The 15984-nt window shown below is 38.6% G+C and overlaps 1 protein-coding gene and 1 long non-coding RNA gene across 3 annotated transcripts in view; one reads left to right on the forward strand and one right to left on the reverse strand.

The window, feature by feature from the left end:
* Positions 1–15984, forward strand: part of LOC130182196 (uncharacterized) — a 118533-nt gene that overhangs the window by 98169 nt on the left and 4380 nt on the right. For both annotated transcript variants that reach the window (XR_008829689.1, XR_008829690.1), the window contains exon 3: positions 10882–11056. This is a non-coding gene — a long non-coding RNA (uncharacterized LOC130182196). The remainder of the gene's footprint in view (positions 1–10881; positions 11057–15984) is intronic.
* Positions 1–15984, reverse strand: part of fstl4 (follistatin-like 4) — a 223803-nt gene that overhangs the window by 5501 nt on the left and 202318 nt on the right. The window contains exons 10-15 of the mRNA XM_056396883.1: positions 15607–15741; positions 14227–14253; positions 12828–12946; positions 10904–11053; positions 5337–5444; positions 144–253 (exon numbers count right to left, since the gene is read on the reverse strand). Of these exons, the coding sequence (XP_056252858.1) occupies positions 144–253; positions 5337–5444; positions 10904–11053; positions 12828–12946; positions 14227–14253; positions 15607–15741 (649 nt within the window). The remainder of the gene's footprint in view (positions 1–143; positions 254–5336; positions 5445–10903; positions 11054–12827; positions 12947–14226; positions 14254–15606; positions 15742–15984) is intronic.

Genomic DNA, 15984 nt, shown 5'->3' on the forward strand with positions numbered 1-15984 from the left:
ATTGAGATTCTCATTAGAATTCTCATTTTCTCTTTTCTCCTTTACTTCAGAAAGGACAGCTGTGATGAGTGAACAATGAGGAGGTTGCCTGTGTTTTAAGGTCAGAGGTGGATGAATGTGCTCATGTGCGTGTGCTGCTTTACCTCACGTGAGTGATGATGAGGTTGGTTGGAGGAATGAAGAAGTCATTGACTCTCTGGAAAGTTGTGCGGATGGCATGATGTACTTCTCCCACACTGGCTTGAAGAATTACCTGCAGACAATGCGTAGAACATTGTGACTACCAAAACAAAGATAGACAGTTTTCAAACCGTGAGGACATTATTGAGTATATATCAATGTCCATCACAAACAAGTGTCTATATATCCACTTAGAAATCCCAAAGACACTCCTCATAACTGCACAACTTGCCTGAGAATCACCACATTTTGAAGGTTTCTTCAATATCAAAATTATACAATGAAAGTTGTCACTAAAAAACAAAACAAATTGCTAACTGACTCCATGAAAACATTATACTTTGTGTTTCCATCCCCCATCTTAAAAAACTTCACTTGTACTGTTGCACTGAACACACTCTAAGGTACCTGGTTAAAATAGGTACACTCACAATTTTAGATGATATTTAGCTCTTGCCCCTATGTGGTTTGAATGCATTTATTGTAAGTTGGTTTGGATAAGAGAGTCAACCAAATCTATGTAATGGGACTATTGTGACAGCCAAACCTGGGACTTTTTAGTTTCATTGGAATGCCCTGCTGCTAGTTTCTGTAAATGAAATACAGGCTCACATATCAGGTCTTAACAGCCGGAGCTTGTTCAGTTGACATGCCCATATATCCTGGAACAGATAAACATCTATAGTATATGACTTGAGCTGAAGTGTGGCCCCGCCTCAGCTCTCTGATAAAGCGCCTTATTCAGTGATGGTTGTCTTAGGAGCACACACCACAGTAAAAGCCCCATCTCTCATGTCATACACCTGGCACTGAATCAGCATGTTTGTAAAGTGCACCCACTTTTGATGGGCCCCTGATGTACTGCCTTATCCATGACACATGCTTTATCATGCATGCCTACATGACGAGGTCACAGTCAAGGACAAGTGATGTGGTTTATGGGACCTACACATGTGAGACTTTGCTTTTTTTTTTTTTTTTTGCAACCAGTCAACATCTGCTCTGTGATGCTAATTCCAGAGTAAAACCAGTTCCTTTCCTTCTCATTTTAAAACTCATATTCTCAGAGAAACCAGGCTTACTGAAGCAGTTCTACGTTTAGACACCTAGGCAACTGTTGCTAGAGAGCATATAGAATATTTTTAAAGGGAAATAACTGATTGTAGAATTTATTTTGATGTATACTCCTGCACCACTAAACCTGAAACTCTACATGATGCCCAGTGGGGGGCCAGACTCCAACCTCCTTCCTCAGAACTATCATATGCAAGGATAACAAAAATAGCAGTTTAAGTTGCCGAGTTGTTACCTCTGCTGCACTGCTGCAATATATTCCTCCTGAATATTTTATCCATTTTTAACAAAACAGATCTTGCTTCTCACTGCTTGCAAGACATGAAAAGAATCCTCGTTAAAGCAAGTCATTACAACAGTTGTACAATACAATGACAGACGTTAATGAGGTTAAATGCAGTATCGCTCATGTATTATTAGGCAGCTGCTATGGTCTCCAGGGCTGCAGGTGCTCTAAACTTAATGCCACTGGCTTCCCTTTGTCATTGCTCATCCTTGGATTTCATATCCACACACTCAGCAATGAGGCCCAATTGAGTTTCACTCTGCTCCTGCCTCGCTGGCTGCCCTAATATCTGAGGGGGATTTGGTTCTGACTGAGTAGCTTTTGCTTTTCAACAACATTCAGTCTCCAGAAGCCTTGAGTAGATATTCATATCATTCATACTTTTGATAACAGACAATGGTCTAAATTCAGTTTCAGTCCTTCAAATTAAACAGCTAACATTGTTTGTAGTTGCCCTCCAGAATAAGAAATAAGCATTTTCTGATCTTACACCCCCATTAGCAGGACTTTCAAAAAAGCTTTTCAAATCACTGTTGCAAAACATAAAATGTATTTGTTAGGACATTGTATTCCTTTAGTAGGTAGAGAGATGACAGGAAACAAGGGGGAGAGGGATGCAACAAAAGCTGGTGTCCCCAGTTGGATTCAAACCTGTTACATTATGGTTTGTGGTTAACTCTAAAGTCACGGTAACACTGTAGTTAAATTTTGGGATGTGATTCCTCTGTGGTTAAGGTCTAGTTATGGTGAGGGATGGAAACAATTTGGTTATGGGCAGGGTTATGTTGTTAAGGTTAGGCGAGCGTTGCTGTCATGATTGGGTAAGGTGTTGACTTTGGTTGATAGGTGGGTGAAAGGAACCAGTAGTTGCCTAGTTGTCAGTCTGATGTTTTGTTGGCCCGTCCAAACACCCCGGCCTCTTCCCTCTGTTGAATTTGTGCCTGTATGACAACGTGTATTTGCGTCAATGCTCACAACGGATGTAAGTCAAAAAAAAAAAAAAAAAAATCATAATTCCTATGTCCACCAAAGGTCTTTGGCATTTAAATACAAACGTGCACTTTTTTCATGGGAGGACAGTCTCAAACAGTCCCATGGATGAAAAACCAACCCTAAAAATCATTAACAGCTAAGATAAAAATAAGACTTTCTTTTTTTTTTTGTAAAGAAAAAGGTGTTTTTATTCCTCAAAATGTGGTATGAGAAAACCAAATTTTATCTGTCATGAAACTCCAATATTGTATTGCCACTTGTTTTGAAAATATTTCAAACCAAATCTAACCCTACCTCTAATTACTGAAATTTTCGGTTGATAACAGTGAAAAATAAAAAAAAAATGTGTTTATGTAGCACTTTGAAAAAGAATGCTAGTCATTTACACCAAAAAGAAAAAACAAACACAAACAAAACAAGTGGGATTAGTTGCTTTATGATAAAAGTGCTTTTTATGAAACAATTTAAAAGATTAAACTGCAAAAGATGGGGATGATTTTGTCACCCTGAATTGAATACTTGTAGTTTCCTGTTGTGATAAATTGTTGTGATTTCTAATAATAATCATAATCAGTCTTAAACATACATTTGGCAAACCTAATAGAGAGATAAATGGGGAGCAAATAGATGGCAAATACTATTTCCTTGTATGTGTGTGCGCGCGCTCGCACAGAGAAAAACAATATGCCTGAGTTAAATGTCTTCTTGGCATGTAGATGCAGACTGGACTGACAGTCTGAAAGGGCATGTCTCTCTCTGCCCGGCACAGATTCCTCCATTTGTCTTCTCTAATGAATTGACAATCACACTCCCTCTGATGTTTACACAGAGATATTGAGCCATCCTAAAATTTGGCTGCTTAAAAATGCCACACGCACTGAGCTGAATGCACACCCACACAAACACACACTTACACATCATGTGTGCACAAATGAACATGCACTAACACAGACACACACTCACGCACATGAATGATCCGCTGAAGCGAAGCAGTGCCTGTGCTGGTGACAGGCTGCCGCTGAACAGGTCAATTACTTTCAGTCCAAATGATAATGACATTATCAGACCATTTATTTGTCGTATGATCCATTTGGCCTCCAATCCATTATGCGGTTTCCCCGCAATTGCATTTTTGAGTGATTCATGCCCTGCTCTCTAATTATTCATTACTCCTGAACGACTGCAGGAAGAGGGGAAATGAATGAACAAAAAACAAAAAAAAAGTGTTTTCTGCAATTCAGGCAGCACCCACAAAAGGGAGAAATGTTATGCAAAGCTGCTTTCAGCACTCGGTTTCAAATTATATGAGGAGAAAATTGTTTTGTCTGTGATGAAAACCATCTTTTCAAAGAATTTTCTGCTTCATTTAAGACTATAATCTCAGACAGAAGTTTAAAAACATCTCAGAAACAAATCCCCTGCTAGTAAACCTACACTCTACAAAGAAAAGATTCAAAACTGAAGCACAGGCAAATGTATGCATGCACACGTGCAGTCTACTTGGCCATGCAGACTGTAAATCATTAGAAAAACTGTTAAAACCCACACACAGGTGGTCGTCTTATCACTATTTTTTTGTTGCTAGAACATAGTGGCACCTTTAGATCCAAAACAATGTATCACTACTGTTAAAATTTCTTTTACAAAATCTGGAAATAATAGTAGAAAGCCGAAACATTACATCAACACAAAAAAGCATTATTTATGGAACCATTTGACAAATGACCGTAGTGCCGTTAACAGCTACACAACCACTGATTAACTATTGAAAGCACTAGTGTTCAAAACCAATAACGGCAGTGAAAAAAAAAATGGATGCATTCAAGTGATTTTCTGAATATAAAATGAGCCATTTCACCTCGAAGATCCTCTGAAGAATCATAAATTTGAGAGTGTATCATCCCTCTGCAATCCCCAAAAATGAGTAGACACAGAACATCCCCAAACAGTAAAGACTGAACACAACACCTCACACGATTATAATGGGCTCTTTCCCTCCAGTGGGACAAAGCACAACAATAAACATGTTTGTGTCTATTACAGAGATTACAATAGGATCCCTAGGTGGCTTTACCCGTGGCACTGTCCTCCACAGTTGCACAGGCAAACACACACATATAAATACTGGCCCCATAAAAACAGCATCATACCTCTCCCACAGGCACCAGCTCTGCTCCCTTTCCCTTCCCCTCCACCTCCTCGACCCTCTCTTAATCCTCCTCTCTCTTCGCTCGCCTCACCCAGTCCCCAGAGGTGGATTAAATACAACCACACCTGTGATCATTTCTCATTTGTGAAGCCTCCAACACCAGCGGTCCAAAGGGACGCCAGGTACAAGCCAACAACACTGCAGCTGTGAATTGCTGTTTTGCTGGGATGGCAAATGGTTTAAAACATACAGAGATTAGATGTTGTCACGTAAATACTTATCACATAAACAGGGACACAGGTACACAGTGGAGCTCAATTAGTTATGAGGCGCTGCTTTCCTTGCTTGCTGAACTTTCGTAAATAGCTTCTATAGATTATATTCCCCTAGCGAGGTAATCGCTCATCACAGTTCACAAATACATTCACACCAAAAGTAGATGTAGGGTGAAATTACACAATAAAGGAGGACTATTTTGTACTTTTTAAAGGGGAACCGGGCTAGATTTTATGTAATTTAATCATTAGCCTGACTAACCTTAATCAAACACTTCATCAGATACACACAGGAACATTACAGGAAGTGACCAAATAAAATTCAAAAACAAAATAGGAAAGTGTCTCCCAAACTGTAACTGAGTAAACTCACACCTACCTGAAGCGTTGGGTGTGTTCTGTCCATATCCCCCCATGTTAGGACCCACACCTGGTCATGTGATTTGTCGTAGAGCATCTTCACTGGAAAAGGATCTGTTGCCACTGCCTAGAGGAGACAGAGGGAGATAGAATTAATTATTGTTCAACAGTTCATGGTGCTGAAAACCCACAAAACCCCTATTGATGTATACGTGGAAACAATAGAAACATGTCCATTACCTTCACATATTTCACTGCACTGTTATTAACATATCAAAGGCATACTTGCAAGAACAAAACAAACCACAAAAGAAAAGCATCTATGCTGGTAAATAATAAACATGAAAAACATAATATATGTGAGTAAGATCAATTTATTTTGCTGATAAACTAGAGGAATACTCCCTCAATAGAGAATCTGATGATATTATTAGGCATTATTTGCTTATCACAGATATACTGGTCTCAGCAGATATGTCAGCCAATAAACAGCACTGCATTAATATATGTTTGAGGTTATTTAGAAAGTGTTTCCATTACCTTGTTTGTTCACTAGAAATCGCTAAGAAATCAACAGTTCATATTTTTCAACAATAAAATGCCACTTAGTACTTACCTTGGTCACAATACTTTCATAATCAAATTTAAGAGATCATTATTAACAATGTTTTTGTAAACAAACAAATGGAATAATATCGATTTATTTCTGATTTGATTTTTTCTTTTTTTTTCTTCTCCATATTTACCTGTCTCAAAAATCCAATACGAGATGGGCTGTAGTGCCACTGCTAATCTAATACCAAGGCTTGGTATTTGTGAGACCATGGTTTGAATCCTGATTGGAATACCCCACCAGCAAAAGCCCTTTAGCAAGACCCCAAATGCTTTACTTGCCTACCACAGAAAGGGAGGAAATATGGATATGTAACAGACATGTATAGTTTCTTACCAAATAGTCCTTTACCCAACTATCAAGTATAGTCAAATGTAACCGGTCATCACATAAGGAAGTACTAAGAAGGTGTAAATGCCAGAAAGGATGTAGAAGGTGATGGAAAAAAAAAAGAACAACATATGTGTCACTGCTGGAGAGGTTTTACTGCGAATATCTGACACACATCAGGTGAAAGACCAGAAAGAGAAAATAACTTGAGGAGACAATGAAAAGAAAAGGGAAAGGAAAGATGAGAACAGGCAGACAAGGGAGAGAGAGAGAGAGAGAGAGAGAGAGACAGAGCGAGAGATGGAGGGTGCGGGGCATATTCAACCTCAGGTCTGCTGCAATGTCAACAACAAGGAATAACACAATCCATTATCCTGCTTCTGGCTGGGTGGACAGGGAGCTGCTGACACCCTCACCAGTGGAGCGAGACCACAAGCTCTGTGTTCTGTAATGGGAGGTCCAGCCCTCTGCTCTCCACTGGTCAGCCAAGTGTCAACTCAGCATGTGTGTACGTACAGTATGTGGAGGTGGTGGACTACCCTTTGCGTGTTTAACTTCCTACATGATGGGAGCAGAAGGTAAAGCTGAGGTCAGGCCATTCAGAGAACTGCGAGGAAATGGGTTCTGTGCCGACCTCTTACACTCCAATATAGTGTAACTGTTCAGTTAAAGTTGGAATTAAGGAGCTGTTAGCTCAAATGAATGTTGGTGTGATAGTGATGATGTGAGTAACCTTTTGAGTTCATAAAAGTTTTTTCATTTGCTGCTCTGTCTCTCTCATTTCAATCTTCTGCTCTGCCCCAGACTCAGTAATGGCCCTTGCGGCATGATTACCGCAGTACCAGCAGGGGGGCACTTCAGTTAATTTGCATTTTAATTCTAAGATGCAGAAATTGTGTGTATCAACAACCACCATGTGGCATCTGTGACTGAGGTAGAAATGCTGTGAAAAGGCCTCTTGGATCCTTACTTACTGTACAATGGTGGTTCTTGATGTGTTATATTAAATGCCAAACTCAACAGAGGGCATCAATAATTGTGTAGACTGCATTTTACGAAGTATATGAAATTCCCCCTAACATAAAAAAATGAATAAAATAGCACAATTTTTGAAGGGAGTCTGGGGACTGAGGACAAATATTAGTTACTATTTGCTGTATTTATTGTAGATCGTGTCACAGCAATTTCAGGAAAATAACCTAGTCATATTTATAATTTAAGTTTAGATACATATTTAAACCTTTCAGTTCTTTGACTGTCACCACTCAAACATTTTCTGTCTTCTCAGCCGGCAAACTGCTATTACAGATTTTTGTGTTTTAATTATTTTTAACTCTACTAGTTTGCAAATCTCATTCAAAAGGCAGATTCGAAACTGGTTTCAAATTCAGTAAAAAAGCTATCAAATCCTAACTCTAATGAGGCCACCATAAGTGAACAGTAAAGAGCTCCAAATGCAGAAAAAATTCAGTCAGTAAGAAATTCAGGGTGACCAATGTTACAGCATTAGATGTACAATTTGACTGGTAAGTGATTTCATGGAGGTCCAGAGCAGAAAACCCACAGCAATAAGGGATGTCTTTGTCAAAACAGAAATAAAAATGTCATCCTTCAGGAAACCAGAATATCTTTTTACTTCATAAAACATTCAGCATTTTTGAAACCGCTCAGAGAAAAAAAACAAGCACAACAGAATGCTAGTTGACAACTGTATGGTGCCTCATTGATTTACTGCAGCTCCAAAGAAACCACCATAATAAGTTCACATGACTACATAACCAGAGGTTATTGTCATCTGGGTTTCTTTTTAATTAGCTGCTGGGCCTTTTGTTTTCAGACCCAGTCAGAGATGTAGCAGAGGTCTGTTTGATACATTAGAGTCAAGGTTAGATCGCTTAGTATGGAAAAATAACAAAGGTGCTGTATTTCCTTGCATGAAAACCGTGAAAGCCTTTATTGGTGCAGCTTTTTCCACATGTTTACAGCCTTCACCCAGTGTCTGCTTGTAGTCATGGTTGTGCCTTAAGACAGGGTTTCAGAAAAGTATAAAGCATTTTTTAAAAGTTGCACAAGACAGCTTTTCACTAGAGTGAGTAAAAGCATGTGTTGCTGAAGGACCCAAGAAAGATAAATGAGAATAATGAGCAATCTAGGCTTCTCTTGGATCTAAATGTCTGATTAAACCTTTTGTAAATTCCTGGGTTTCTTTAGCTGTAGCTACATTGTGTTAACTTAATTTTGAATTTGATGGAAGTATTTTTAATAGAGGCTAAGAGGGATAACACTTTCTTTGTCACAGTCCAAGTTTGTGTTTAAAGACAGTTGAGTGTATTTTTCCAAAAGATCTTGCTGTTTTAATATCATGCTTGGTAAGAAAAGTGTTACTTGCTGTTTTTTCTGAAGTGTCTGGACGTCCTACATACACCCTGTCTTTCTGTGTTTAGCCTCATCTGTGAGGATGAAAATGCAGACTTCTGACTTTACCATTAAGAAATTAAATCCATTGTTTTGTTCATGCATTCCTTCTGTTGATGGATAAAGTGATTTCAGTTGGCCATTTTCTCTCTTGTTCTAAAAGCTGTGGTTGAAAAGATGCTACAAATGTGCATTGTAAGAAGAAAGAGCCTTGAGATAACAGAAACAGAGAAGAGAGAAAAATGGGATGGTGCATTAACCTCCTGCACCCAGAGGCCACAGAGGGTCTTCAGGAAAGAGAGATGGGTCTAGGCCAGAAAAGGATAGGGCAATCAAAAGAAAGCAGTTTTACAATGTTGGAAGAAGAAAGAGAGGAAAAAGAGGCATTTGGTGGACTACAATACAAAAAAGGTCACCAGAGATGTGAGAGCATCTTTTGTGCCAAATCAGTGGCAGTATTGATAAAAGTGGAATGGCAAATAATTTCATTGGTTTTCAAAGGTCACAGCAAAATTGTGTTTATAAATATCTAACCTTACATTACCTGTTTTTTGACATTTTTGTACTGCTACCTGCTCAGTTTGTCTTCTACTCTCTCCATTCAGACTCTTATCTCCTTTCTTCTTCCCTGTCTACTTCTCCTTGGGTTAGGCCTATTTCCTCTCATCCTGTATCACTGTATAAATGATGGTGACCCTGGGAAGAACCGCTGAGGGATTCAGTCTCTAAAGAGCCGTTACAGGCAAGATGAATGGCGAGGCAGCCAGCACCCACCTGGGCACCATATTGTTTCAAGTGCTTGAGGTGTATTTGATTTATTTTACCTTGCATGTGGTCTTCTTACATTGGTGGCAGTTCAATAGTGTATCAAATTGTATGCACATCACATTGGTGATGCTGTTTGACATGTAGACAAACACTGGCTACATGGAGGTATACTGACTAGATTTTAATGTGTGTTTTCTTTTCTAACTTTTCACTTGGGCAGAATTAGTTTTTCTGAAGGAAAAGCTAGGCACTGGAGTAAAGCTGCACTAAGCAAGATGTTGATGTAAAATATATGTCTTTTATCATACTAAATCATAAAGTGGAACTGCAACAGAAGCCTTTCATCACATCACTGTAAAGGGTATTAAATATGCACTTTATGGCTATAGTCTTATCATGCTAAAAGACTGATGCTGACATTGCAGGTCCAAGGCAAAAAAATCAGCATCCTCACTAGATAATGATCCATATAGAAGAAAATAAAAGTAAAGTATCTGTCTTGTATTGCAGAAAAAAAAAAAAAAATATCAGACTGATGTTTTCTTCTTACCCTGTTTGGATGCTGTTGAACCAGTAACCCCCCAAATAGATTCATGCTTCACTGTTTGCATTTTCAAGCAGTATGTTTAATTTTCACCAGAAAAGAGACTTGGAGGATGAGGATTAACCGATGTGTAAATGTAACACTATCTTGGATACTGAGGTTGGCTGGGATTGTAAGAGTGTAAACTTCCCACAATCCAATAAAGAGCAGAACAGAGCTGCTAACATTATTAAAAACTCTGATATAGTAGTATACAGGATCAGCTCATCAAGCATCATAGCAAGGACATAGTGGATGTGCCAGTTGTGACCCCATTTCTTCCTAATCTAATAAAATAATATAGATAGTTAATGATCCTCTCTTTGGTTTTAAAAGTAACAAGGTTAAGACTGTGTCAAGCATGTTAATGTATGCCCCTTACCTTAGAGCAGATCAAATGCTTTTACTCTTGTGCTTTTGGTTTAAGAAAAACTTAAAAAAAAAACAAAAACAAAAAAAACACAGCCTTCCAAACTATTTAGATGCTGAGTAACGCTCTTACTAGAGCTCAATTCATACTGCTTCATCATGCCGAGAAAATCCAAAGCTTGACAGGCCTGCAATGGCCAGCTATGGTTCAGAAGCTAAGATTGGGCAACGGCTCTTTAATAAAATAAAGGGACTACATTTATATAGCATTTTGTCAGCAGCAATTGTGCAGTATGTCCAGAGAAACCTCAAATGAACTCCATCTTTTTCCAGTTTACTTTTCTCATTTAGAAAAAAGTGCTGAACTTTTCCGAACACTGAACTTCACCAATATGCAAAATTTTCTACAGAACTTTTAAAATGTCAGTCACTAACTTATAGATGAATATTTTCACAGATGTTCTGAATCTTGGTGTGTTGTGACAGGCCTGATACCTGCTGTACCCACCTGCACCACCTTCTGTGCTTGAATATCGACGACCAGCAGTCGGCTCAGGAGGGGCTGGGTCACGTAGATGTACTTATCCCTGATGTTGACTGCTGAGGACCACACGCAGTGCTGAGGTGACACCCCCTCACCTTTAGGGCACATCTCCTCCTGGTAAGAACCAGCAGAGAATAGAGGGGATGATGGGGGGAGGAAAAGGTTGGCAGTGTGTCACAGATCAGCAGTATGGTGCTTTTCCCTCTATCATCCATCACCAATGATTAGGTCTGAGCAAAAATTCTAAATTGTTGGTCATCTACTGTCATGGAATGAATGAATTATTCAAAATAACCGTGGTTCCTCATTTGATTAAATCATAAACCATGGAACACAGATCACTGCATTGACCAAGTTAATAACTTAACCATATTGAGGTTGGGCCCACAATTATTAATTCATCTGTTAATTGTTTTTAATTAACAACAGATTGTTTAGTCCTGCTTGTTTTGTCCAAACAACAATGCAAAAGCTGAATGATATAAAACAGAAAAAAGTCTGCACATCCTCACTTTTGAGGAGCCAAAACCAGTAAATGTTCACCTTTTTACTTGATAAATCATAACAAAAAATAATTAATTCATCACAATTGCTGATTTTCTGTCAATCACCTAATTTGATTATTGGACAGCACTCATTGTGCCATACATTTATATTGGAAATGTATTCTTGTTAAGGCGAGGTAAGACAAAGGAAGTTAATTTGTATAGCACCTCTCAATTTAAAAATGCTTTACAAAGGACAGTGAAAGGCATTAAGATAAGATTAAAAAAAAACACAATACAATACAAATAGACATAAATATGATTTCAAAAAGAGAGACAAAAATAAGATATAATAGAATAAAGAGAATAAAAATTACAGCACAGCTACATTGCAGTGCAAGATATGAATAAATAGTCCCAAATTTAATTTAAGAAAAGTCAGTATTAAACAGGAGAGCCTTCAACCTTGAGTTAAAGGAACTATTAATATAATAAGGATAATAGTTTCAACCATGTCCCTCAGCCCTACCAAAGGTGCATACTGATGTCTTTACTGGTGCATGTTTCATTCCAGTAATACTTTTATTTCTGATGCTACTAATTATAGTTATTATGAAGGTTTCCCTACAGAAACCAGTGTTTTTACTCTTAAGGTAACGATCAGATTTTGCACCAGTTTGAAGCAAACAAGCTCATATACCACTGCTGACTCAAGTAACGTATCACCTCTACAAGCCCTGCAGCCAGCTGTCTTTGCTGACTAGACATTTATGCACACACTCCCACACACATATACTGGTATGTAATCACTAATGAACATACACACTCCCACAAAGATTGTGTTTCAAGAGTTTCAACCTCCTCTCCACCTCACCAAAGTGGTGAAACTGCTGTTTACAGCAGGAACTGGCTAACACATGGCTTATTGAGTTTGTATTGATCTGTAATACAATTACAGACTCCTGTAAAACCCAAATCCCTCAGAGGAACAAGCAACTTTTACCATCTAAAGCCCATTGCTCTGGGAGAGTGATGTTCTCCAGTGGATTAAAAACCTTGGGATGTGTAGTATAGACTATATACAGTCTATTGGTGCGAACTGTTGACTAATGTACACAAGTATAATCCCATTATAATTAGTGAGGTGAGGAGCCCACTGTGACACAGGAAAAGGTAGGAGGGATGGCCTTCATTTTAGCTGTAATAGCGTTTCACACTGAAATGTCAATGAATAATTGTAGATAAAGTGAGACAGACAGACTCTTAGAGGTGTACCTGATGTACACACCACTGTTAATGTAAAAACATACACAAAGTATTATTCTTCTGTGTACACATAATTAGATTTTTTAAAAGGTCTTGATATAGAAAAAAATAAATAAAATGAAATAAAATGCACTTACATAGGTAGCAACAATCCTCTCTGTCCGCTTCATGTGTCTTCGTATCTCACATTCACTGGGCTGGAGAACTGTAATGCCCTCATCAGAAAAGACATAGAACATGTTCCCCACACTCAACCCTGGGAGACAAGACAGGAAGACAGTAAAGGTTGATAAAAAAAAAGCTCTTTAAAAAGCAACACACACTAATTAAAACAGCAGAAAATCCCACTTCCCTCTTATCTGACATTTGTGATGGACATTTCAATTTCCCTGCTGGAGGAGACACAGCAACACTCCTGTTAGCATGCTATTATTTTAGCGGGGATGGGCAGGTTGTGGCTGCCAGCCATTTTGACAATGCCTACAAAGGATCCTGTCAGCAGCATGTCCACAACATACGTAGCAAGAGGCATCAAATTAAAGGCACCGTCTCTATGAGGAGACATTTCACATCTCGTCTGCTTGTGTAAACATATGCTGATAATTTAGCAGGTATCACAGTCTAACATTCAGGCATTTGGATGAGCAACAAACTACTACTGCTTTCAGGAATACGTCACATGAACAGAGATTAAAGCATAAGAACATATACAAGCTTACGGCGTTCATCAACATTTAGAAAATGCATTCATAGACAAAAACTGTAATGCTGATTGATTTGTCAGTCTGTTAAGACCTTTTTTTTTTTTGCACTATAACACTGTGAGATCAAACACAGTGCACTACAGAATTAACAATGAACTCAACAGTTTGAAACAGTGTCAAAAAAACCCCCCAAAACATACATGCAAGCAATCCATAGCAAAACACTGACAAATGTATACAGACAGACACAAAATAAGCACTTGCTCATGCACAATAAATACACTGTGTCAATGAAGCAAATTCAACTCTCATTGTTTATGAATGGTTATAAACCACGATGGCTTCTTTTGGTTATGTGGTGATACATGTATATAAAACAGGATTTGTTTTATACTCTAAACTGTAGAGGATTTTCCAGTGCAGAAGCAACCGTATGTGTGGCCATGCTCATGTGGTAATACAGTTTAAACAGGATGGATTTGTACACTGCTGAAAACCAAAAAGTTGTTTTTCCTGTAGCCCCCACACTGGGTCTGTGGTATTTACAAAATACATAAAATTCCTACTTGTGACTTAATGCCCCCGCCCCTGCTGAAAAAACAGATTAGCAAGCATAGAAGCAAAAGGATGAAACACCTTGGGCATGCAAGGGAGAAAGCAAAACTTGAAGAAAAATTTTGCTGGAGAGAAAGCAGCTTTTCTTCTTGACAATATGGCAAACATCTTGAAAAGTACTGGAATCCAGCGACAGGCCCCCGAAGAGCTAAACATGCACACCACGTTTTTTTATTCACAAGAATACAAAGGCATTTTGAGAACTGTGATGTATTACCTTCTTCTCTCCACAGAATGTTCGCAACTGCAGAATCAGCCGCCACACAATAGGAAGAAAGGGGGGGGGGGGGGGGGGGGGGCGCACACACACACACACACACACACACACATGAATTTACCTTAAGAAAACAGAGACTGATCTTCCAAGCAACAGAGGAGGTGATTTCTCTTGTGCCATGGCAAAAAAAAAGATTTTTGACAGCTACAAAATGTTCCTTACTGCTGTTGACACGACCATATTTCCTCCTCAATCAAGGGTTCTAGGAGGAAATATGACTTGTCTTGTGAGATGTCATTGATTATTCTGTTTAATTTAAACTGGCCCATTAAGCTCTTTCTAGATAGCGATGGTTAACTTGCCACAATGATGCAATCTAATGAAAGCCCATATATCAAAGAAACATAAAATATGTTATCTGATTGTCTAAAACTTTGTTTTTCAGTGAGATCGCTACATAATCTGGAGTGAAGCCGCTTTCACCGCCCACAGTCAGAACAGAGTATAGAGTGACTCCTCCACTGGTCATCTTGCATTACAAAAATACAGTTAAAAATAAATCCATAAATCCAATTTGATATAATGCTCCTGGGGGGGTGGGGGGTGGTGGCGATAGAAATAAAAATACTTTTTCTTTGCCATATTTGTGTTGTGTTGAGCACTGAAGAATGCTCTTTGCTGTGAGCCAGCATCTAAAAACACATCATAGCAGTGGTAAAACTTAGATAGAGAAGCGAAAAACATCGGACACACGTTTCTTTCTTGTGGGATGCCATGAGGAGTTCCATATGCTGCTTCTGTTTTCCTCCACTTTGACACCACACAAGATGAAACGAGCAAATGTCATGCCCAATGTACACTTTTGTTCCTGACACCCGATGTCTGTCAGGCAATGACATTATCAGGCTGATAGTAGTCTGATCTTGGCATTAATAGAAAAGATGCCTAGCTTTTGGGTGCAGTTAGTGAACAAGTTCCACTCTCCTCAGTAAATCTGCTGCACTGCCACTTCACTGTTTATTTGCTTTTTCTTTCTATGTTTTTCAGCCATTTGAAGACATGAAGCTTGGGACAATGTGCTTATTCGCTCTAGTGCTTGCTGCAATACTAATGTAAGAAATACATGAGGGGGAATTTCTAAAACAGCTACTGCTAATTTGTATGATGTCGGATTATGGCAGATTAAGAGAAACATAATTATATTTTCATTTTTTTCATACCCTTATGTAACTTACATAGGATTTATAGTGATTTCAACTAGGCAGGCTGCCATGAGAATTTATACCTTTACAGTTCATGCTTTGACAGAGATACAGTTTAAATGTTATTGAAAAGTTACTGTGTTGAATTTCCATTCTCTGAAAAAAGTGTATGACTTACGGGTCTTCTTGGCTGAGTCTTCAACAAACAGAGAGGAGATATCCTCGTCCACTCCCACTTCGTTCTTGGCGATGCATGTGTAGGCTCCAGTGTCCTCATACCGGACGCTGCCAATAAAGAGCTCACTACCATTTGCTACAAGAGGAAAGAAAAAAAAAACAGAAAAAGGAATAAGTGTAACTATGAAAGTTTGTTGTTGCCGCTTCATTAGAAATCTTTATGGCATAAATAATAATAATAACACAAGGCAACAAACAACAACCTTGTGTGGTGTTGTTTCTTCCAGACTTTAGACTGGACTAGACTTTTAAGGTTTTTAAGTTAGTTATTATTTTCCTTAGAAAGCTAAAGCTAAACACAAATAAATTCAGCAAGCAC

The sequence above is a fragment of the Seriola aureovittata genome, chromosome 15, assembly GCF_021018895.1.
Source record: "Seriola aureovittata isolate HTS-2021-v1 ecotype China chromosome 15, ASM2101889v1, whole genome shotgun sequence".
In the NCBI taxonomy this organism is placed as follows: domain Eukaryota; kingdom Metazoa; phylum Chordata; class Actinopteri; order Carangiformes; family Carangidae; genus Seriola; species Seriola aureovittata.